Raw genomic sequence first — 25,050 nt, 5'->3', positions numbered from 1 at the left:
GAAGTTATCATCTAGGTGTTTTATGAACCTCCTGGACTTGCTCGTGTCAGCCGTGTGGTGATCCCAGCTGACGTCTGGCAAGTTGAAATCCCCCATAAGGACAAGGGGAGTTGATCTCGAGGCATCTCTTAGTTCTGCAAAGAATAATTCATCGGCGTTGTCGTCCTGGCCGGGTGGTCTGTAATAAGACTCCCACAACGACATCCCCTTTATTTGTTTGTCCCTTAATCCTTACCCAGAGGCTCTCAACTTTGCCATCGCCACCTTGAAGTTCCACACAGTCCAGCCCATGCTTCACATACATTGCCACCCCCCCACCTCGCCTACCCTGCCTGTCCTTCTTGAAGAGCCTGTAACCATCTATTGCAACACACCAGCCACAGGACTCATCCCACGAGGTTTCGCTTATGCCGATGATGTCGTAGCTGTGGGACTGGGCCAAGACTTCTAGCTCATCCATTTTATTCCTCATACTGCGTGCGTTTGTGTAGAAGCACTTCAAATGCGCCTCCCTGCACACAGCACCTTGTGTACCTGACCGAAGGGCCTCACTAGGACACAGTCCCTCTGATTCTAGCACACCATCCCTTAGCTTATCACTGGCGTGCCTGGTTTTATCCCTTTCCCCCCTTGACTTTAGTTTAAAGCCCCATCTATCAGCCCCACTAACTCCTGAGCAAAAATCCTTTTCCTCCTCTGAGAGAGGCGCATCCCATCTGGTGCCAGCAGGCCTGGTGTCACGTAGACCTTCCCATGATCAACAAAGCCAAAGTTATGCCGGTTGCACCAGTCCCGAAGCCATGTATTAATATGACGAGTCTGCTTGTCAACATCGATCCCCCTTATCAGGACTGAGGCAAACACAACCTGTGCCCCTGAACCTTTAACTAGTCGCCCCAAAATAGAATCATAGAATATCCCAAGTTGGAAGGGACCCATAAGGATCATCGAGAATGACCCTGGGAACTAGAGACTGCTCAGCCCCACCTTTGTACCCAGTAAGATCGTGGAAGAGATCCTCCTGGAAACCATGTTAAGGCATATGGAAGACAGAGAGGTGATTTGAGATAGCCAACATGGCTTTACCAAGGGCAAATTCTTCCTGACTAATCTGGTGGCCTTCTACAATGGACTGACAGCATCTGTGGACACGGAAAGAGTAATGGATGCCATCTACCTGGACTTCTGTAAGGCCTTGGATATGGTCCCCCATAACATTCTTACCTCTAAATTGGAGGGGTATGAGTTTCATGGATGGACTGTTCAGTGGATAAGGAATTGGCTGAAAGGCCATGTCCAAAGAGTTAGAGTTAATGGCTCAGTGTCCAAGTGGAAACCAATAATGAGTGGTGTCCCTCAAGGATCCGTGCTGGAACCAATACCACTTAATATTTTCATTAATGACATAGATAGAGGAATTGAGTGCACCCTCAGCAATTATGCATATGACAACAAGCTGAGTGGTGCAGTTGATACTCTACAGGGAAGGGTTGCCAACCAGAGGGACCTTGACAGGCTTGAGAGGTGGGCCCACATGAACCTTATGAAGTTTAACAAGGTTAAGTGCAAGGTGCTGCACCTGAGTCTGAGCAATCCCAGACATGAGTACAGACTGGAAGATGAACGGATTGAGAGCAGCCCTGAAGAGAAAGACTTGGGGATATTGGTAGATGAAAAATTGGACATGAGCTTGCAATGTGCACTTGCAGCCCAGAAAGCCAACCATATCCTGGGCTCTATCAAAAGAACCACGGCCAGAAGGTCAAGGGAGGTGATTCCCCCCCTCTACTCTGCCCTCATGAGGCCCCACTTGGAGTATTGGTTTCAGCTTTGGGGACCTCAGCATAAGAAGGATATAGACTTGTTGGAGCAAGCCCAGAGGAAGGCCACGAAGATGATCAGAGGGCTGGAGCACCTCTCCTATGCAGAAAGGCTGAGAGAATTGGGGTTGTTCAGCCTGGAGAAGAGAAGGCTTCGGGGAGACCTCATTGGAGCCTTTCAGTGGCTGACAAGCTGGTGCCATTTGTGGTTTTTTTTTGACCATGGGGCAGTTTACTCAGCACCTGGCCTGATGGCTGCAGATGGGTCCCACCTGTCTCAAAGGGGGAAAGGGATCCTAGACCAGGAGCTGGCAGGGCTTGTTGAGAGAGCTTTAAACTAGTTATGAAGGGGGAAGGGGATGAAATGAGGCTTGATAGAGATGAACCTAGGGGCGCAATGCCAGGGTTAGGGGTGAGAGCAATGGCGCAACTGAAGTGTATCTACACTAATACACACAGCATGGGCAGTAAACAGGAGGAGATGGAAGCCATTGTACAGCAGGCAAACTATAACCATCACTTGCCATCACTGAAACGTGGTGGGACCACTTCCACAACTGGAGTGCTGCAATGGATGGCTATAAGCTCTTCAGAAGGGACAGGCAACAAAGAAGGGGCAGTGGCGTGGCTCTCCATATTAGAGAGAGTTTTCATGTTGTTGATGTCGGGGCTGGGAATGATTAGGTAGAGTCCCTATGGATAAGGATCAGGGGAATGGCCAACAAGGCGGACATCCTGTTGGGGGTCTGTTATAGACCTCTAAACAAGGATGAAGAGATGGATGAGGCATTCTACAAGCACCTGGTGGAAGTCGCACAGTCACCAGCACTTGTTCTCACAGGGGACTTGAACTTCCCAGATATATGCTGGAAATACAATACAGCCCTGAGGAAGCAGTCTAGGAGGTTCCTGGAGTGTATGGAAGATAGCTTCCTGATTCAGCTGGTTAGTGAATCTACCTGAGGGGTGCCCCACTAGACCTACTGTTCATGAACAGAGAAGGACCGGTGGGAGATCTGGTGGTCGGGAACTGTCTTGGGCAGGGTGACCACGAAATGGTAGAGTTCTCTATTCTTGGTGAAGTCAGGATGGGGGTCAGTAAAACTGCTGTCTTGGACTTCCGGAGGGCAGACTTTGAACTGTTCAGGACACTGGTAGGGAGAGTCCCTTGGGAGTCAGTCCTGAAGGGCAGAGGGGTCCAGGAAGGCTGGATGCTTCTCAAGAAGTAAGTCTTCAAGGCGCAGGAGCAGTCTGTCCCTGTGTGCCGTAACATGAGCCGGCGGGGAAGAAGACCACCATGGCTGAACAGGGAACTTTTACTGAGTGTCCGGGAGAAAAAGAGAGTTCATGTCCAGTGGAAGAAGGGACAGGCAACTCGGGGAGAGTACAAGGAAGTTGACAGCATATTCAGAGAAAACATCAGGAAGGCCAAAGCCCAGTACAGGCTCAACCTGGCCACTATGGTAAAGGATAAAAAAACTGTTTTTACAAGTATATTAATGGTAAGAGGAAAGCCAAGGAGAATTTCCATCCTTTACTGGATGCAGGGGGGAACATGACTACTGAGGATAAGGAAAAGGCTGAGGTTCTTAATGCCTTCTTTACATCTGTCTTTACTAGTCAGACCATTTATCCTCGAGGTACTCAGCTTCCTGACCTGTAAGTCAGGGATGAGGAGCAGAAGAAACCCCCCACAGTTCAGGTGGAAACGGAGACCTGCTGCAACACCTGGACTGTCTCAAGTCCATGGGGCCAGATAGGATCCACCCGAAGGTGCAGAGGGAGTTGGTGGATGTGATTTTTGGGCTGCTTTCCATCATCTATCAGCAGTCATGGTCATCTGGAGAGGTCCCGGATGGTTGGAGACTTTCTAATGTGATGCCCATCTATAAGAAGGATCGTAAGGAGGACCTGGGGAACTACAGGCCTGTCAGCCTGACCTCGGTGCCAGGAAAGGTGATGGAACAGGTCATCTTGAATGCAATCACACAGCATGTGCAGGACAACCTGGGGATCAGGCCCAGCCAGCATGGGTTCATGAAAGGCAAGTCCTGCCTGACCAATCTCATCTCCTTCTATGACTGTATGACCCGCCTGCTGGATGAGGGAAAGGCTGTTGACGTAGTCTACCTAGACTTCAGCAAAGCCTTTGACATGGTCTCCCACAATATTATCCTGGAGAAGCTGGCAGCCCATGGCTTGGACAGGTACACTCTTTGCTGGGTTAAAAATTGGCTGGACAGCTGGGCCCAGAGAGTGGTGATGAATGGAGTGAAATCCAGCTGGCGACCAGTCATGAGTGGTGTTCCCCAGGGGTCGGTATTGGGGCCCATCCTCTTTAATAACTTTATTGATGATTTGGATGAGGGAAGTGAGTGCACCCTCAGTAAGTTTGCAGACGACACCAAGTGTCGATCTGCCGGAGGGTAGGAAGGCTCTGCAGAGGGACCTGGACAGGTTGGATCGATGGGCAGAGGCCAATGGGATGCGGTTCAGCGTGGCTAAGTGCTGGGTCCTGCGCTTTGGACATAACAACCCCATGCAATGCTACAGGCTTGGAGCAGAGCAACTGGAAAGTTGTGCAGAGGAAAAGGATCTGGGGGTGTTGGTCGATGCTCACCTGAACATGAGCCCACAGTGTGCCCAGGTGGCCAAGAAGGCCAACAGCATCCTGGCTCGTATCAGGAATAGTGTAGCCAGCAGGACCAGGGAGGTGATCATCACCCTGTACTCTGCTCTGGTGAGGCCACACCTCAAACACTGTGTTCACTTTTGGGCCCCTCACTACAAGAAGGACATCGAGGCCCTGGAACATGTCCAGAGAAGGTCTACAAAGCTGGTGAAGGGCCTGGAACACAAGTCCTATGAGGAGTGGCTGGGAGAACTGGGTTTCTTTAGTCTGAAGAAGAGGAGGCTCAGGGGAGACCTTATTGCTCTCTACAGCTACCTGAAGGGAGGTTGTGGGGAGCCGGATGTCGGCCTCTTCTCTCAGATAACTAGTGACAGGACGAGGGAATGGCCTCAAGTTGCAGAAAGAGAGGTTTAGGTTGGAAATTAGGAGACATTCCTTCTCAGAAAGAGTAGTCAGGCATTGGAACGTGTTGTTCAGGGAGGTGGTGGTGTCACCCTTCCTGGGGGTGTTTAAGGAAAGGTTGGGCATGGTGTTTAGGGACATGGTTTAGTGGGTGATATTGGTGGTAGGGTAATGGTTGGACCAGATGATCTTGGAGGTCTTTTCCAATCTTAATGATTCTATGATAATACTTAAAGGGGGCTTATAAGACAGATGGAGAGAGAATTTTAGAAGGGACTGTAGTGGTAGGATAAGGGGTAATGGTTTTAAACTAAAAAAGGGTAGGTTTATATTAGACATTAGGAAGAAATTCTTTCCTATCAAGTTGGAGAGACACTGGAACCCAGAAAACTTGTGGATGCTCCATCCCTGGAAGTGGTCAAAGTCATTTTGAATGGGGCTTTGAGCAACCTGATATAGTGAAAGATGTCCCTGCCCGTAGCAGGGGGGGTGGAACTAGAGATTATTGTCACTGTTATTTAGATCAATTAAATACCGCCACCTTTTGTCTATAATTTTGGACCAGGGGATAGACCGCAGGGTTCTGCATACCATGCCCCCAATATCTTTCACAATAATGACAGACAGGCAGAAAGTCTGATCAAAACACAATTCTCTCTTACTTTTCAGGGGAGTACTGGCACAGTCTAAAATTTTGCAGTGTCCATATTGTTTAGATAAATAGCAGGATAATGCAAAGGGTCACGAATGCTGGCAGCTTCAAGACGGAGCTGAGCGTAATCACCAGGTTCAAACAGGTGCTGTAAGTGATCAAAAATTTGCTCTTCACCCCAAACAAATGTTTCACAAGCTTCATGTAGCAATATCTGATCTAAATTAACAAATCCGTATTCTTCTGCATATTGCCTAACTCCAAACCTCTAGATTGGCCGTTCCTAATGCCTAACATGCTCCATGGAAGCCATGAGGCAGTCTGCTGCTTCCTCCATCACCCGTGCTACACTTGAGGGTGGTGGTAAAGCTGGCATTTCAAATGCCTCCTCAGGACTTGGGAGTGCAACATGCAGCCTCCCCAGGGAAACATCCTCATTGTGTTTCACAGCATCTTGTTCTGCAGGGGGCTGCAGTAACTAGGAAGGCCCTTCAAGGGGATCATCATCAAACTTCATGGTAGATTTATTCACTGGCCCACCACATTCAGAAAAACAGTATGCATTTAAGGGTCCTTGTGGTCCCTGTAACCCCTTGTCAATAAGATGCTTGCAGTGACACAAAAATTGCTTAGTTTTTCTAATTAGCAATCTTCATTCTACCTGTTTGTTTTTTTTTTCTGTTTTGCATGCTTGTAAGCTAAGGCATCAGAACTAACAGCCCCAGCAGCACTTTTATCACCACCATCCTGCCTGCTACTCTTCTGTGCTTGAAAATAATGATGGTCTTTGAGAGCTAAAAACATTTGCTTACTGTTACATCCCCCCCCCCCCCCCCCCAACTGGCTTATCTGTGCTAATTAATGGCCTTGTTTGTAACTGGGTGTTTTGCTTCAATGTCCTGTGAACAATAGCCACAGCCTTATGAGCACAACTAGCACTTGTATGACCACCCCCCTGATTTGCAATAGCCTCTGTCATAGTACCACTGTCAGCCCTTTTATCAACAGCATCCTGCTGGCTACTCCTCTCTACTAGATAATAGTCATGGTCTTTCAGCTCTGCAATACCCCCATTGCTCTTACTGATCCGCTTGCTCTTTCTGTAGTAGCTGTGGTCTCTAAGAGCATGGGGCTGCGGTCTGTTTCCCAAAGCCTGGGTCTTGCTGCTTTTGCAGGAGTCAGGATAGTCTAACAGGACAGTCGTGACTGCATGCTTGGTCTTCTGCCTCTTATTTGCAGCATCGATCTAAGGACAAGGAAACACATATAGCACCAGCCTGCACCTCGTAATGGTTTTACAGGTAAGCCCCCCCCCCCCCCCCCCCGATATTGGGAAAGGGAGTTCCCCCACCACTACTCACCCTCTCTGGGGCACACTTACCTTGAAATCTAGTTGGCAGTTCACAGGCCCGTTGGCCAACTCTTCTTGTTTGTTTGGTCTTTTTTGGGATCTCCTTCGGGCCTTTTCTTTGTTGTCCCCATGCACATGTTCTTCTGAAGCTGTCATTTTATTCTGGTTTTCCATTTTTACATACAGTGTTGCATGTGACAGGTTTTGTGCTAGGGACCCCTTGGTGGGCCTTGTAGGTGGGATCCATAGTCCTTGGGCATGTTCTGACTTGTCTATGCCTCCTCACCCTTTTGGTGTTCCCCCCCCCTCCCCCCAACGTGTCAGGGCTTGTTCTGCAGCCTGTTAAAGTGGAGGACCCCAAACATGTTTTGCGTTTAACTATTTTCTATTCACACTTCAACTTTAATTATTCATTCAATTGTCTTATTAAAGTATGTTTTTGTAATGATATGTGGAATGTGAAAAAGTTTATTATTTGAAGTAAAATTGTCTAACTAAGTGCCTCACAAAACTGAGATGAGGAAGAAAGGGAGGAGAACACAGAAATTCTGATCAGTGTTAACAAAGACAATGACCAGAAACAAACATGGTCAGCTGCAGTAACTGACAAGTAAGTAACTGATGTGAGAATGTTTATTCCTGCAGTACTATTTAATTAAGGACTTCTAAATTGGGGTGCTAAGGAAAAAGGGAAACAATAAACAAACATACTTAGACATAGATCTGACAAAACAAACATGAAGACAGAGTCAAGAAACAACTTCACCAGTCTCCCTAATTGATTTGCCATCTAGCAATTACAGGCACCATTCCTAGGAAAGCCCAACCAGGACTTGGTATCTGATAAGACTGTAAAACAGGGGGGAAACACTGGACTAGGAGGGGTAGAGGATTTGATACAAACCCTATACAAATCCATGAAGGGATTTACAGGGCAAGGGGAGCAGGGAGGAACAAAGAGGGGGGTAGATAGAAAAGGAAATAAAGGGGGCCAGTTGAGCATAAAACAGGGACAGTCTGTCTGAGCCCTGCACCTCAAGACTGCCATCTGTCCTATCTTTTTATATCTTCTGATTAAATCATTTTCTTAACTATCTCTCTGTGTTATCTGTAGGTTTGTGCCTGGTGTACCTGGCCAATAAGCACACAGTCAGAATCTACATGAGTGTAATTAATTCTGCAGAATCAAGTGCTTGGCAAGCACACCTCTGACTTGAAGCACCATTATTTATACACAGCTAACTTGTGAAACTCTCTCTCTAGCTACTTCTGATTGGTTGTTTTAGCTCATCTAGCTTATTTGCTATTGAGCATGCATGTTAAAGAGGAAGGGGGGGGGATCAAATCTCACATTTCTATACATTTCCATTTCGATGGGTGTGTTTTTAATATGCTAATGACCTTTAATGAGCAAAAGGTTACTATGGGTCAGTCTGGAATGTTCCTGCAGCTGTTTTCCTCCTTGCTTTCTTGTTTTCATCCCTTATCTCCTTTGATTTTGCTAGCTCAAGGCTACTGGTCTTGTTTTCTTCAAGGTTTCCTTGTTTTCTTCAGCTCAGGACTGTTGTCTGATAAAAAGTTCTAATTTGTTACTGTGGGAATAGAAATGTTGTTTTTGCAGTGTTACATTGTATAGAAGGAAGGAATGTGGTATTGAGATATGCTTACAGTGATAAGAAAGCTCAGCAGGTGACCTCCTAAAATGCAGACAACCAGACTCCTTAGAGCAATCAGGTGAAAATCACTATGTTAAGTCAAGCCAGATAAGGGGAGAAAACATTACCATCTCAAAAACAGGCCGGCAACTGAAGGCCAGGCATTGTCTGTGAAGCATCAGATAGATTGTGAACCTGGATTATCCACTCCAGTGGGGAAACAGGGGAGGGTCCTGTCATCAAAAAGTATATAAACTGTGTTTTTGGAACTAGTAGGTGCGCTCTCCTGCTTGTGGGGCGCCCGCCATTGCAATCGCGAATAAATTACTACTTCACTGAGATCCTCGCCTGAGCCTAAGTTATTGGCTACGGAGTGTTTCTCACAATCTGGGGGCTGGTCCGGGATCCAGTCACCTACGGGGGAGCCCCACCGCCGCAGCAGCAGGAAGGCATGCCCTGCTGATTTCAGCGGTCCTGTGCATCGACGGTGGCGGTTCTGAGGTGAGCTGACAGAGGGCCCGAGACTGATTAAAGAGGCAGGATCCGTGAAGTAGTGGGGAAAGGAAGAAGGTAGGCACTCCGGGTTTTAAGAATTGATCCGGTAACTCTGTGCACAGACCAAGGTAAGAAATATTAAATATTGCCTTGGGGGTCGGGTGAGACTCTGTGTGATGTGTGATTGAGACGTACTTTTGTACGGAGCGAGTGTGGAGTCCTGATCCGCGGTTCCATAGCTCCGCGAGGGGCGCGGCCGGAGACGGACGAAGCGTGAGATAAGGGAGAGAAAGGAAGAGTCTCGGGAAATTTGGTGTACGGTAATCCTTGCACGGGGTAGTGCTCGGAAGTACACCAGGGAAATTTGGTGTATGGTAAGCCTTGCACGGGGAAGTGCTTGGCAGTACACCAGGGAAATTTGGTGTGCGGTAATCCTTGCACGGGGTAGTGCTCGGAAGTACACCAGGGAAATTTGGTGTGCGGTAAGCCTTGCACGGGGAAGTGCTTGGCAGTACACCAGGGAAATTTGGTGTGCGGTAATCCTTGCACGGGGTAGTGCTCGGAAGTACACCAGGGAAATTTGGTGTGCGGTAAGCCTTGCACGGGGAAGTGCTTGGCAGTACACCAGGGAAATTTGGTGTGCGGTAATCCTTGCACGGGGTAGTGCTCGGAAGTACACCAGGGAATCTGGTAAACTCATAGGTGTGCGGTAGCCCTTGCACGGTGAAGTGCTTGGCAGTACACCCCCATTTTCCAGAATAGGAAAAATGGGAAATATGAGTTCCAGGGGACAAGGAGATATCCCTGGGGGAGTGCCTACCGAAAGTTCTTCCTGAAGAATTATAAGAAATTGGAAAAATAATCTCAAAATTGGAGGAGATGGTAAAAAAAAATAAAAAAAATATGGTTAAATATTGTGTATTAGTCTGGACAAAAGAACCAATTAAGGAAACGGCAGTATTTTGGCCAAAATACGGGCCTGATGAAAATTCAGGCTTGAAATTTATGTGTAAACAATAAGATTCCTTTTTTTTTGGAGGAGGAGCCAAGTTATGCTCCCTATAATCCTAATATTGCACCGGTGGCAGCAGCAGTCGCTCCAGGAAAGGAGACAGGGACTGCAATTAACACTGTCCCTACAGAAGAGCGTACTCTAGGCTCTGGCAAGAATTAGAACAAGGTAGAAGAGATACTGAGAATTTTGCCTTCCCTGATACTAACAGTACTAACACTAACTGTGTATCCTCTTAAGTGAACTTCCCCCCCTCCTTACCAGCAGAGAGGTTAGGAGTTTCCTAGGACTTAACTTATACTCTTGGGGAGGGGGAATTATGTATATAAATATGTTGTTTACAGGGAAAGAAATGGGAATGATCAGGAGGAGAGCTGCTATACAAAAATGGGAAAGAACTCATCCTCCAGGACCAGGGGTAATACCGGCAGGGCAGAAATACCCACTTGCCGATCCTGGCTGGAAGAATAATAGTGTGCAACACAGAAATCATATGAGAGACTTGGGGTCAGAATGAGAAAGTACTTGGGGATGAATCCTGAGGACCCGGTATCCCAAGGGCTCTTGAAAGTTCATTTTGTGATTGAAGCCTGGCAAGATGCACAGAAAATGCTCCAGAAGGTGGGGGGGATGTAGTGAACAGTCACTGGGGGGCCCTCCTGTGGGAGGCCCTGAACGTGTGTGTCAGGAGGGGAGATGAGAAGGAAAGCAGAGAGTGAAACTAATGGTATTGACAGTGTAGCAGGTAGTCAGGCAGAGGGTTGGAGAAAGAGGAAGAAAATCTTCAGGGGGAGTCAGGGCCAGGATGGAAAGGAGAGGAAGAGAGATGAAGGAATGGCAGGCAAGGAAAGCTACCCGTGTTGCGGCCTGAATCTTAGCAGGGACAGGCTTTGATGGGATGTTTTAAGTGTGGGCAGGCTGGCCACTTCAGGTAGGAATATCCGGAGTGGAAGAAGGAGGAGAGAAGGAAAATGGGATGAGGGAGAAAGGTATGGAATTAAGTTGGCTAATGACTGAGACTTTGGTGAAAGTACAGGCTGGAGAAAGATAAGAAGAAGTGTTAAAAAGGGTTATTGAAGGTGTTAAAGGTGTGGTATGTAATGTTTGACAGAGCTGTTTTTTGAATGAGTTGGGAAAGTTGAATGAGCAGGGAAAGAGGATGTAGGCACTATCTAAGTAACAGTCTAGAAGTTTTGGTATATTTGCTGTGGTGTTTGGTCAGTTTCCCAAGTATCGAGAAGGGGGGGGGGGGGGCGGGGGGGGCAGCCTGCTCCACCAGGGGCGTCTCCACAGGCCACAGGGGTCTTCGGCTCCGGCGCCTGGAGTGCCTCCACCCCCTCCTTCTGTGCTGACTTTGGTGTCTGCGGGGAGGTTTCTCGCTCCTCGCTCTCCCAGCTGCTGTTGAGCAGCAGGTTTTTGTTTGTTCACTTTCCTTGGATGTGCTCTCACAGAGGCACGGACTGTGTTGCTCATGGCTTGGCTCTGGGCAGCGGTGGGCCCCTCTGGGGCCGGATGAAATTGTCCCTTATCTGCCACGGGGTGGTTTCTGGATTCTCCTCGCGGGGGCTGCCACTGCAGCCTCCCCCCCCCACCCCCCCGAACCTTGCCATGTGAACCCAATACAGTGGGGCAGCTAGGTCATTACTTGCCTGTAAAGTATCAGGGATTAAATTAACTAATGAAACCCTAAAAAGTGATGGGGGTAGAAGGGGCTGGGATAACAGTGCCACCTTTGGGGGATACCAAGCTGAGACTAGGGGATAAAATGATCTCTGGGCAATTATTGTATGTACCCAAGGCAGGGACTAACTTGTTGGGAAGGGATTTGATGATGAAATTGGGCATTCAAATAGTAAATTGGTAGACTGGAATAACAGTGGTATTAATGGGGTGTTCTCAGGCCCTGAGAGCAAAGATATATTCACCTCTGACTGGAAAGACCCTGAAATGGGGGCAGAAGCAACAATACATATGGACAGTTTTACCTCAGGGGTTTACAGGGCCACCGATTAATTTGGGCAAAGTTCTAGAACAGATTTTGGAGCAATTCCAACCTCCCAAGGAGGAATTTCTATTACAAAACGTGTATGATCGTTTATTGTCAGGACAGGAGAAAACAGTTGTGAAGGAAGCTACTAACAAGCTATTCAACTTTCTGGGAAAGCAGGGCTTGGGAGTATTGAAAAATAAATTACAATATGTAGAAAGAGAAGTCAGGTATTTAAGGCATCTAATGTCTGAGGGAAAACTGAGAATAAATCCAGAGAGGATTCAGGGAATTGTTGAAAACTAAGAAAGAACTAAAAAGTTTTAAGAGAGAGATTTTTTTTTTAAGGAATCAGGAGCCACGAAGCCGGAGGGAAAATGGATACTCCCTGATGGGAGAGAAATGCTGAATAAAGCACCAATGAGGCAAATATGATGTTTTACATCAAGAGAGTCATTGGGAGATGCAAGCAATGTGTGATGTTGTGCTAAGAAAGTATGTCTGTGTAGGAATATACACTTCAGTGAAGCAAATATGCAGAGGATGTGCCATATGTCAAAAGGTAAATAAAAAGGTCATTTGTAACTAACCTAGAGGGGGACGGGAGCCAGGGATTTGACCTTTACAAAGTATACAGGTAGACTTTACTGAGTTACGTAAAGGAGGGAGATTTAAGTACTTGTTTGTCCTAATTGACCACGTGACTGGATGGGTGTAAGCTTTCCCCTCTGTATCTGCCACTGCAAACACGGTGGCTAAGGTATCACTGGAGCAAATAGTCCCTAGATATGGGATAGCTGAAAACATTGATTCAGATCAAGGAGGTCATTTCACTTCACAAGTACTGCAAGGGTTAATGCAGGCCTTAGAGATTGAGTGGAATTTTTACACCCCCTGGCACCCCTCCTCTTCTGGGAAGGCAAAGCGAATGAACCAGACATTAAAGAAGCAATTAACTAAATTAGTGTTAAAAACCCAACTTCCTTGGGTAAAATGTTTACTTTTAGCACTCCTACAGGTTCAAACAGCACCAAGAAACGATATAGGAATTTCACCATATGAGATGCTGTTCGGATTACCCTATCTGGGCAGAAGGGATGAGATACCACAATTCGAAACAAGAGAGTTTTCTTAAGAACTGTATTCTGGGGTTGTCCTCTTCTTTGTCATTTCTCAGGACCCGTGGGAAATTGGGTCCTGATTCAGACCTGGAAAGGATCAACTCCGGCCCGAATGGGAAGGACTATTCCAAGTACTACTAACCACTGAAACAGCCATAGGAACTGCGGAAAAAGGTTGGACTCACTATACTCGAGTGAAGGCATCCGTCGACCCTAGTACCTGGGAAGCTGTTCCTACAGAAGACTTGTTGGAAGCTGAAATCGAAGAGAAAATAATCTCATAGTGGACTCTGAGAGGGATAAGAGCTTGCAATTGTAAACTAACCTTTTATTTTCACAGGTAACTAATGAGTGTGACTTGTGATTGAGAGAAAGGACAGACCTATAGTGAATTGAAGTGTTCCCAAGGGGGGTTTGTTATAGTAGTAGTGTATATCTTATTCTTTGTATTGATAATTATTTGGAAACCTAAGGTTTAAAAATAATGACAGGGAAAAATCAATTATTAATTTTGCTTTTAGTGATTGTAGGCCTCAGAGAAAGCCTTGGTCAATTGGCAACTTGGAAAAGGCATGACCAGATAACAGTAAGATGGGATACCCCATAAAAATATGGGTGAATGTGACAGAGGGTTACGTACCACAATCTGTCATGTTTGATGCTTGTGAGGTGTTAGCTTGTGGAGATTTAAATGCCCAACGACAATTGAGCAGAGAGAACAAATAACTGGTAGAGACCCAACAGCCAGTTTGAGAATAGCTGTATGGAAACGATCCTCTATTGCCATCAGAGAAAGGGAGAAACTCAAGGAGAAAACAGGAGAGAAAACAGGAGGCCCTCTTTGAAATGAGGCAGTTCAAACATTTGAGATTGAAACAGGGTATGGGGATGTGAATGCCTGGATAGAATGGGTCAAATATACTGTCCAGAGTCTCAACCATAGCAATTGCTATGCTTGTGCCTCAGGATGACCGATTGCCCAGATAGTGCCCTGCCCATTGGGGTGGACCGAGGATTCCCAGGGAATGCGATGTATGATTGCATTGTACCAAGAAAAGACTGCCTGGGGAAATGAGGCCTGTAAGTCTCTCTCTTTGCTATTCCCTTCCTTGCATGATAGCAATATCAGGGCTCCCCCTGTATTCTCCACAGCTATAGGTAACCATACAGCTTGCCTCTCACAGCAGGGTGTGAGTGCTACCCAGCATCTGGGAGAATTTGCCTTGTGCACGAGGACCTTGAATGCTACCGAGGACTTGATGGGAAACTATTCAAGACTTGAGATCCCCAGGGCAGATCTCTGGTGGTACTGTGGAGGGAAGATCTTACGGTCCATCCTGCCATCTAACTGGGGAGGCACTTGTGCACTTGTTCAATTAGCTATACCCTTCACCCTGGCATTTGAAAGAGAAACATCACAAATACCCAGAAGAAGTAAAAGAAGCTTAGGAGTATCATTTGATGATAGAGCGTACATAGATTCTATTGGGGTGCCTAGAGGAGTTCCTGATGAACAGGAAGCCAGGAATCAAATTGCTACAGGGTTTGAGTCACTGTTCTGGTGGGTAACAATTAATAAAAATGTGGATTGAATTAATTATATCTATTATAATCAGCAGAGATTCATAAACTATACAAGAGATGTGATAAGAGGAATCGCTGAACAACTAGATGCCACCAGCAAAATGGCTTGGGAAAACAGAATAGCATTAGATATGATACTTGCGGAGAAAGGTGGTGTGTGCGTGATGCTGGGCAACCGTTGTTGTACTTTTATCCCTAACAATACTGCCCCGGATGGCACAGTAACTAGAGCATTGCAAGGGCTTACCACCCTTGCCAATGAATTGGCAGAAAACTCAGGAGCAGACACTTCCATCACAGGATGGTTGGAATCTTGGTTTGGTAAATGGAAAGGGATGGTAGTGTCCATATTTACATCCTTGATTGTAGTAGCAGGAGTTTTGACAGCCATTGGTTGTTGCATAAGATGATGATATTAGAGGAAATGGAAAGCAAAGAAAGTGAAGAAGAGGAAGACATCTACCAAATTACATCTTAGAGAAAAATTTTGCAAAAATCAACAAATTATAAAAAGAGAAAAGGGGGGAATTGTGGGAATAGAAATGTTGTTTTTGCAGTGTTACATTGTATAGAAGGAAGGAATGTGGTATTGAGATATGCTTACAGTGATAAGAAAGCTCAGCAGGTGACCTCCTAAAATGCAGACAACCAGACTCCTTAGAGCAATCAGGTGAAAATCACTATGTTAAGTCAAGCCAGATAAGGGGAGAAAACATTACCATCTCAAAAACAGGCCGGCAACTGAAGGCCAGGCATTGTCTGTGAAGCATCAGATAGATTGTGAACCTGGATTATCCACTCCAGTGGGGAAACAGGGGAGGGTCCTGTCATCAAAAAGTATATAAACTGTGTTTTTGGAACTAGTAGGTGCGCTCTCCTGCTTGTGGGGCGCCCGCCATTGCAATCGCGAATAAATTACTACTTCACTGAGATCCTCGCCTGAGCCTAAGTTATTGGCTACGGAGTGTTTCTCACAGTTACCCATTGTGCAGTGAACCAATCCACACCCTAGGTTGAAATATTGTTTATTTCAGAATTGAGCAAGTCTGGGTACCAGGTGGTTTCCCACAAAGCTATCAAACCTAAGGATTTTCCAGGCCATTCTTTATACAATCCCTTATCAATACGTTTACATGTTTGTACAATCCCCTAGCCTCTGCTTGGTTATGTAATTAGCATACTGCTGCCATGACACAATCATTCTGTGCAACCTCAGAGAGGAAGGGTCCCTTGTTGGGCTGGGGTCTCCCAGCCTAGGGGTGTGATTTTTACTATTATAATGAGGATGGTTCACAGATAGTTCACATTAGAATACTCTTAATCTTTGTTTTTCAGCCAACTAGTTAGGTTGATTGGTGATGAATTCAAGGGCATAATTCAGGATGTTTCCCTCAAGAATGTCAATGTAATGGTCTTCCTGATTAGCAGTGCCTCAGTTAATCATCCTTTAGACATCTCCAAGGCCTGGGTCATCTTGCCTTTTCCTCAAAGTACATATTTTATCTCTTTCACACAAAACAGAATTAACTATACACTGGTATCAGGACTACATTTGCATGTTCTCATTCTCTATCCCATGGATATGTGTGCTGCAAGGACTAAGTGACAGCTACTCATGAGATCTGTGTGTGTGGTTGGTGCCAGCTGCTGGAGTCAGACCCGGGGTATAGGTGCCGCTGGCCTGTGGTGTCATCGGCTGCAGTGAATGAGGGTCCTAGTGTCAGTTGTTGGAGGGGCCATAGCTCTCTGGATCTAGGGAGGGTCCTAAAGACCTTGAAGCTGGAGTACCAGCTACTGGGGGGATCGTCATGAATGGACTGGGTGTCAGCTGCTGGAGTCAGACTGAGGGTGTAGGCAACCCAGCTACTAGAGTGAATAGGGTCTCAGAATCAGCTACTGGATTGGCAGGAGTACTTAACCTCCAGCCACTAGCGCAGGACCATTTTTTGTCCTGAAAAACAGATACTGGGAGGGACTAGCATTAGTGAGAGGCTCAGTACTGTGGCTGGAGCAGGACAACAGGTCACAGCCTGCATGCCTGGTGCTGGCTGCTGGGGGAGGGGTGCCAAGTGTCTGTATTTTCCCCAAACCTGGTATGCATATGTATACACTAGCCAACTTCCTGCTGGACTAGCTGGTGGGGGACTTGTGAATGTGGAGTGCCTGTGGGACGAGCGTGTGAGTGCTGCATGTGAACATCAAACTGGACCAACCAGTGAGCAGAGGACCTGTGAAGTGGGTGGGATCTAGGCAATGGTACCAGGTGGACAGAGGGGCCATGCCGGTACTTGACGAATCTGTGACTGTGCATGTGCTTGCGTTGTGTGTGTGCCTTCACTAGTGACCTATTGTACCAGATGAAGGGGGACTTGGCTGTCTATGTTTACATTCTATGTGAGTCCTGTATGTAGGTGCTGTTGAAGACAGTGCCTCATCTGTGTCAGTTTGTGTGTGACTAGCCGTGTTAGTGTCCTCTGTGTGTGTGTGTCTCTGGGATACATGCTAAGCTTCACTGTTGGTTGAACCTGCAAACAGGAAAGTGGCAGCCGCCTCTCTCAGCCTAAGCAGAGACCCCAGGTCCCTGAGTCACTGGGCTGGTCTCCCTGAGAAAATGTGGGCATAATGGTGTCAAGAAATGTCTGTCAGCCAATCACAGAGCAATATGAAAACATATGGGGAATGACGCTGTCAAAAGTGGCAGCCACACTGTACGTAATGACAGTAGGCTTCCTTTACTGGTGTGCTCCCAGGTACACTGATAAGGGTGACTAGTCCTACCAGACAGTCGCAAGGCTACCTGAGAACATATGGGTATGACAGTGTCAAGAAATGTCCATCAGCCAGTCGCTGGAGTATGAAAACACATGAGTTATGTTTAACAAAATAGTAGCTCCCTTCAATAAAATGGCACCTGTAACAAAATGTCAGCCCCCTCTGTATGTAAGGGAAGTGCCTTCCCGGTCTGATATACATTTGAGTAAACAAGTAGGGTGGTTAGTCATAGAATCATAGAGTATCCAGAGTTGGAAGGGACCCATAAGGATCATCAAGTCCAACTCCTGGCACCGCACAGGTCTGCCCAAAAGTTTAGACCATGTGACTAAGTGCACAGTCCAATTGCTTCTTAAATTCAGACAGGCTTGGTGCAGTGACTACTTCACTGGGGAGCCTATTCCAGTGTGCGACCACCCTCTCGGTGAAGAACCTCTTCCTGATGTCTAGCCTAAACTTCCCCTGCCTCAACTTAACACCGTTCCCGCAGGTCCTGTCACTGGTGATAATGGAGAATAGGTCACCTGCCTCTCCACTCCCCCTCGCGAGGAAGTTGTAGACTGTGATGAGGTCCCCCCTCAGCCTCCTCTTCTCCAGGCTGAACAGGCCAAGTGACCTCAGCCGCTCCTCATATGTCTTCCCCTCTAGGCCCTTCACCATCTTTGTCGCCCTCCTCTGGACACTCTCCAACAGTTTTACGTCCTTTTTGTACTGTGGTGCCCAAAACTGCACACAGTACTCGAGGTGAGGCCGCACCAGCGCAGAGTAGAGCGGGACAATCACTTCCCTCGACCGACTAGCGATGCCGTGCTTGATGCACCCCGGGATACGGTTGGCCCTCCTGGCTGCCAGGGCGCACTGCTGGCTCATATTCAACTTGCTGTCAACCACAACCCCCAGATCCCTCTCTGCGGGGCTGCTCTCCAGCGTCTCATCGCCCAGTCTGTACGTATAGCCAGGGTTGCCCTGTCCCAGGTGCAGGACCCGGCACTTGCTTTTGTTAAACTTCATGTGGTTGGTGATCGCCCAGCTCTCCAATCTGTCCAGATCTCTCTGCAAGGCCTTTCCACCCTCATCCAAGTCCACAGCTCCTCCAAGTTTGGTGTCGTCGGCAAATTTCCTCAAAACACCCTCTAGTCCTACATCCAAATCATTTATAAAAACACTGAAGAGGACTGGCCCTAAAATGGAGCCTTGAGGGACCCCACTAGTGACCATCCGCCAGCCTGATGTGGCCCCATTTACCACAACCCTTTGAGCCCTGCCCGTCAGCCAATTGCTCACCCATCGTATGATGTTTTTGTTTAGCTGTATGCTGGACACTTTGTCCAGTAGGATCCTATGGGAAACCGTGTCGAAAGCTTTGCTGAAGTCCAAAAAGATCACATCAGCTGGTTTCCCTTGATCGACTAGATGGGTGATCTTATCATAAAAAGAAATCAAATTTGTTAGGCAGGACCTACCCCTCGTGAACCCATGTTGGCTGGGACCAATGACTGCATTGTCCCCCAGGTGCGCTTCAATAGCTTCAAGGATCATCCTCTCCATAATTTTACCAGGCACTGACGTGAGACTGACAGGCCTGTAATTGCTAGGGTCTTCTTTCTTGCCCTTCTTGAAAATTGGCACAACATTTGCCAGCTTCCAGTCCAATGGGACCTCTCCAGATTCCCAAGATCGTTGAAAAATAATTGAGAGAGGTCCCGCGATGACGTCAGCCAGCTCTTTAAGCACCCTGGGATGAATCCCATCTGCACCCATGGACTTGTATGGATCCAGGTGGAGCAGCAAATCCCGCACACGTTCAGGGTCGGTTGGGAGTTTGTCATTCCCACCTCTGCAAGTCAATTTCTTTTTTACTCAATTAAATTTTAAATTTTACCATTAAACTCAAAAATGTATAAAATTTTGAAGTATCTGTAGCAACAAATGTTGATGCTAAAGGTATAAAAAGGAAGACAGATTAAAATAGGCCTAACGAATGCCTGGTGATATAGAATCATAGAATGGTTTGGGTTGTAAGGGACCTTAAAGATCATCTAGTTCCAATCCCTTGCCATGGGTAGGGTCACCTACCACTAGACCAGGTTGCTCAAAACCCCATCCAACCTGGCCTTGAATGCTTCCAGGGATGGGGCGTCCACAACTTCTCTGGGCAACCTGTTCCATTGCCTCACCACCCTCAGAGTAAAGAATCTCTTCCAACTATCCAATCTAAATCTACCCTCTTTTAGTTTAAAGCCATTACTCCTTGCCCTATCGCTCCTCTCCCTGACAAAGAGTCCCTCCCCAGCTTTCCTGTAGCCCCCCTTTAGGTACTGGAAGGCCCCTCTAAGGTCTCCCCAGAGCCTTCTCTTCTCTAGGCTGAACAACTCCTACTCCCTCAGCCTGTCTTCGTAGGAGAGGTGTTCTTCCAGCCCTCTGATCATCCTTGTGGCCCTCTGGACTCATTCTAATACTTCCATGTACTTCTTGTGCTGGGGGCCCCAGAGATGAATGCAGTACTCCAGATGGGGTCTCACGAGAGCACAGTAAAGGGGGAGAATCACCTCCCATCGGCCTGCTGGCCATGCTCCTTTTGATGCAGCTCAGGATACTGTTGGCTTTCTGGGCTGCAAGTGCACGTTGCCAGCTCCTGTTGAGCTTCTCATCAACCAGCACCCTTCAAGTCCTTCTCCTCAGGGCTGCTTTCAATCCATTCTCTGCCCAGCCTGTATTTGTGCTTATATAGATCTAGAACTGTTAAGATCCTTTTTGGGAAGTAAGAGAAACATGGGACAGGAAATCTGATATATCAGTTCTGGCCCATTGCAGTCAAAGGGAGTGAATAAAATAGTGAGAGCACAGGCAATCCCATCCATCCTGGGAAATTTCTTAGCAGCAACACCCAGAGAAGCCCCCAAAATATGTGCCAGATCCCTGACTGTAGAAAAAGTGTAAGGCTTTTCACACATCTTGAGCTTTGTTTTCCTTATGACAGGGTCCTAGACCAGGCCCACTGTTGGAGAGTTTGTTAGCGTAGCAACCACATAACCACCAAGTGATTATATGAAGGTGCTTTATTCAGCGCTGGAAGCCGGGGCAGGTGCCCAAATCTGGCTTCAAGTCCCGTTACTTTCCAGCCATTATTTATACATTCAACATTACATAAGGCATACATATTCATTACAGGTTGCAACATCAGCCTCGCATTCCATTCTAATTAGCTCCCCTCCCCTTTGCACATGCGTGGCGCTCTCTGGTGGTCGTCCAGGTGGTCGTCCAGATGAAGTAAGGAGTCTTCCTCTCTGCTAAACTTTTCACCTTTCTCACTCGACGCATGCTCCCTCCACTCCTTGGTTCTGCTTCAACTCATTTCAGCACTTCCAGGCCCTTATCCAAGGTCAGGTTGTATCTGTTCCCTCCCAGGGTTCCCCTTCAAAGATTCATTTGACTGTTCAGTATACTCCCTAAGTTTCCCAGTATACATAGATTATTTGATAATATACTCCCTAAACTTCCCAGTATACATAAATTAATTGATAATGTAAGTACATTCGGCAATGCTTAATTATACTGTATGACCCATCACCTAAGAGACATTAATAAAACATCCATTCGATTCTCCCCAACACTAACAAGTTGACAACTGAAGCTTTGTTGTGGAGGTTAATAAGATGGTTCATAGATTTCATCAACATGGAGAGGGACTTTCCGCAAAGTATGCTGCCGTGTCTTGCCCTAAAGCCCTATTTCAAAGATGGCATCCTAATTGATGTTATTCCAGATGTGCAGATACTTCATTTCTACCTCCCACTCCACACCTGGGAGCTCCAGGGGCCTCACTAGCTGTACAGTAAATTTTGAGCAGGTGTTTTGGGGGAAGAACCTAAAGCTGGCATTGCTGGGTAGCGTGATGTAGAAACACCCATCTGCCATCCTTTTTCCTACCCTGCTCCAGTACAAATCACTAGATGTCTTGGACTTGGGAGGCTTCTATCCATCTGTTAAATTTCTGGGGCCATATCACTTCACCAGCAGCTGTTTCTTTCTTTTCTCTTTTGCATAGATCTTCTTAATTTTGTAGATTCTGCCCTTTGTCAGGATTCACTTTTTGAGGTTCTTTAGGGTAAAATCTCTCCTCAGTTGCTTCATAACCATAGTCTATTAAGCAGTACCCTATTGGTTTTACGTGGCAAGATTTTGGTAATGAGGAGACTGCAGAGGTGGCCTCTGTTAGAAGGGACCAGGGGCTGCCTCCCGCTGTGTAGGACAGAGCTTGTTCCAGCCAGCTCTAAAAGGGACCCACCTCTGGACAAAGCTGAGCCAAACAGTGAAGCTGGTGGCACCTCTCTGAAAACATATTTAACAAAGGGTAAAATCCATTGCACAATAGCTGTGAGAGAAAGGAATGAGAAAAATGTGAGAGAGACAATCCTGCAGACACCAAAGTCAGTGAAAAAGGAAGGGGAGGAGGTGCTCCAGGTTCCAGAGCAGAGATTTCCCTGCAGCCTGTTGTACTGGTTTTGGCTGTGTAGGGCTTGGCTGCCTACCAGGGTTAACCCTCAACATGCATGCAGAAGACCATGGTGAAGTAGGTTGTCACCCTGTAGCCCATGGAGGAGACCACGGTGGAGCAGATATTCCCTGTAGCCCATAGGAAAAACCACATCAGAGCAGATATCCACACTGCAACCCATGGAGGACCTGATGCCACAGCAGGTGGCTATGGTCTGAAGAAAGATGTAGCCCATGGAGAACCCACACAGGAGCAGGTTTTCTGGCCTGAAGTACAGTCCCTGGGGGACCCATGCTAGAGCAGTCCATTCCTGAAGGACTGTACCCTGTGGTACGGACCCATGCTGGAGCAGTTCTTGAAGTATGAGCAGTGTGAAGAAGGAGCGTCAGAGGAGAAGTGTTAAGGACTGACCCCAACACCCATTCCTCACCCACCCCTGAGACATTCGGCAAGGGAGAAGGTAGAAGGTCAGGGAATGTAGTTGAGACTGGGGAGAAGTGGGAGGTGGGGGAAAGGTGGTTTTAGTTCTGTCTTTGTTTCTCACTATTCTACTCTGTTATTAATTAGCAACAAATTAAATTAATCTATCCGAAGTCAAGCCTGTTTTGCCCTTGATGGTAGTTGATAAGTGATCTCCCTGACCTTAGCACGACCCATGAGATTTTCCATCTTATTTTCCCCCCTGTCCTGTAGAGGAAGATGAGTGAGAGTGTGACCAGGTGGACGTATGGCAGCCAGCTAAAGTCAAACCTAGAACAGGTACACAGGTATCTGTCCACTTCTTACAATTTCAGCTATGAAAATTTAATCTGTGAACTTTTCTCAAATCTCATTGTCTTTCATTCCAGACACCCTGACGTGGTCTCCCTTTTTGAACAGAGGTACAGATTCTTTAATTTTAAATGCATCCCCATATACAGCTTTTCAAAACCTTGCTGAGTTTGAAGGATTGACATCCACAGGCTTGGCTCTGTTAGTCTTGTGGAAGCTATGGTTATAGCTCTTTATAAACTCTGACAGGACATCAATATAGTGAACAGTGCTGTGTGCTGTAAAATATAACCACATCTTGGTTTTGAGAGTCCTGTTAAAATGCTTTATGATAGGGGCTTTTACTTCAATTTAGTAAAAAAATGGAACATTAAATTGCTTTATAATCTTTTTCAAAGGCTGGCTTAAAAATTCTTCTCCCCAATCAGTCTGTAATTCCTGAGAATTGCACCCCCTGCTAAAATTATTTTTAAATCCCTGGTGTTGTGGGTTAACCCTTCTTGGCAGCTAAGTACCACACAGCTGCTCACTCGCTTCTCCCACCCTCCTCCACTCTCAGTGGGATGGGGGAAGAGAAAAGGAAGAGTAAATGTAAGAAAACTTGTGGGTTGAGATAAAAATAGTTTTATAAGTGAAGGAGAAGTTGAAGATGAAAAAGACACAAAACAAAACAAGTGATGTAAAGGCAATCACTCACCACCTCCCACAGTTAAACCAATGCCCAGCCAGACCCTGAGGAAAAGATGGATAAGCTACCTAAACACCCCTCTTCTCCTTTTTATTGCTGAACGTGATGTTCTATATGGCATGGAATATCTCTTTGGTTAGTTTAGGTCATCTGCCTGGTTGTGTCCTCTCCCAACCTACTGCATTGGGGGTATAATGTAAGACAGAGAAAGCCTTGATGTTATGCAAATACTGTTCAGCAATAGCTAAAACCTGAGTGTACTATCAGCATTGTTTTGGTCACAAATCTAAAACAGATGCACAGGAGCTGCTATGAAGTAAATTAACTCAATCCCAGCCAGAACCAGTATACCTGGCTCTTTCATCACCTGTTCTGCCTTTTAGACTAATGGCCCAGGCATACATGGCTAATATGTCTAGCATCACTGGGATGTACTTAACACTACCATTGTGTTTGGAAAACTGTTGCATATCAACTAGGTCTGCCTGCACTGTGCATCCACCTTGCTTGCAAGCCAGGTTGCCACTTGGCTTCTGTTCAACTTAGCAGTTTGCCTTTTAGTGTCCTTAAAAAGGGGATTTATACAGCCAAAGCTTCCCACTTTCCCAGGAGCATAGTAAATATCTTTTAAGAGAACTGGCATGTCTGCTGACACACTGCTACAACACATATATAAAATGAAACACTAGACAATCAATTTAACACAAAAAGAGGGAAAATTAATTAACAGGATATGAGGGGAGTTGGTTACCAGTCAAACTTCTCCAGATTTTTTTCATTTTTTTTCCTTGAATTCTGCTGTCACTTCAATGCCTGTTCTCCTTTCTTTGGTTGCTGCAGGCCTGGACGGGAATGCAGAAAAGTCATAATACAGTCCTGACTTCTCCCTGTAACAAAGTCATTTGGAAATTTTTGAAACATTGTATAAGGTCTTCAACCTAAGGACAAAGAAAGACGCATAGCACCAGCCTGCACCCCATAATGGTCTTAAAAGTAGCTGTAAGATCCCCACCACCACCCAGGGGAAAGGGATCTCTGCGACCACCACCTGCCCTCTCCATGTGACACTGACTTCAAAATCCAGTTTGTGGTTCATGAGCTGACTGACCAGTTCTTCTGGTTTGTTTAGTCGTTTGGGATCCCCATTGGGTCTTTTCTTTATTGTTCCCATGCACCTGTGCTGTGGCTTAACCTGGCAGGCAGCTAAGCACCACACAGCCATTCGCTCACCCCCCTGCCCCAATGAATGGGGGAGAGAATCAGGGAAAAAAACAAAAAGCTCATGGGTTGAGACAAAGATAGTTTAATAGGACAGAAAAGAAAGAGAAATAATAATAATGATGATAATAGTAATAATCATAGCATGTACAAAGAAAGTGATGCACAATGCAATTGCTCACCACCCGCTGACCGATGCCCATCTTGACCAGAGCAGTGGTCCCACCCCAGGCTCGGCCAGCCACCCCATATTAACTGTTCAGGGTGACGTCATATGATATGGAATACTGCTTTGGCCAGTTTGGGTCAGCTGTCCTGGGTCTGTCCCCTCCCAGCTCCTGATGCACCCCCAGCCTGCCCGCTGGCAGGACAGAGCGAGAAGCTGAAAAGTC

The 25,050-nt window shown here is 46.6% G+C and overlaps 2 protein-coding genes across 6 annotated transcripts in view; one reads left to right on the top strand and one right to left on the bottom strand.

Moving 5' to 3' along the window:
* The window catches only part of LOC136788626 (adenosine 5'-monophosphoramidase HINT1-like), a 76,714-nt gene that overhangs the window by 5,744 nt on the left and 45,920 nt on the right, over positions 1-25,050 (top strand). The window contains exon 1 of one of the 2 annotated variants that reach the window (XM_066987186.1): positions 6,471-6,807. The exons of the other annotated variant lie outside the window; for it this stretch is intronic. The gene's annotated coding sequence lies outside the window, so the exon portion shown is untranslated. Of the gene's footprint in view, positions 1-6,470; positions 6,808-25,050 lie in introns of those variants that run through there. 2 annotated transcript variants of the gene reach the window in all.
* LOC125181537 (uncharacterized) overlaps positions 20,525-25,050 on the bottom strand; it is a 266,555-nt gene continuing 262,029 nt past the window's right edge. For 2 of the 4 annotated variants that reach the window (XR_010827277.1, XM_066987194.1), the window contains 2 exons: positions 24,192-24,327; positions 20,525-21,858 (listed from right to left, as the gene is read on the bottom strand). Coding sequence is in view for 3 of the 4 variants with exons in the window: in XM_066987194.1 (XP_066843295.1) it covers positions 24,216-24,327 (112 nt within the window). In the remaining variant the exon portion in view is untranslated. Of the gene's footprint in view, positions 24,328-25,050 lie in introns of all 4 variants that reach the window. The other 2 variants (XM_066987193.1, XM_066987202.1) reach the window with 1 other exon arrangement.

The sequence above is a fragment of the Anser cygnoides genome, chromosome W, assembly GCF_040182565.1.
Source record: "Anser cygnoides isolate HZ-2024a breed goose chromosome W, Taihu_goose_T2T_genome, whole genome shotgun sequence".
In the NCBI taxonomy this organism is placed as follows: Eukaryota; Metazoa; Chordata; class Aves; order Anseriformes; family Anatidae; genus Anser; species Anser cygnoides.
The sequence above is the reverse complement of the archived record's forward strand: the minus strand, read 5'-3'. Positions and strand labels throughout refer to the sequence as shown.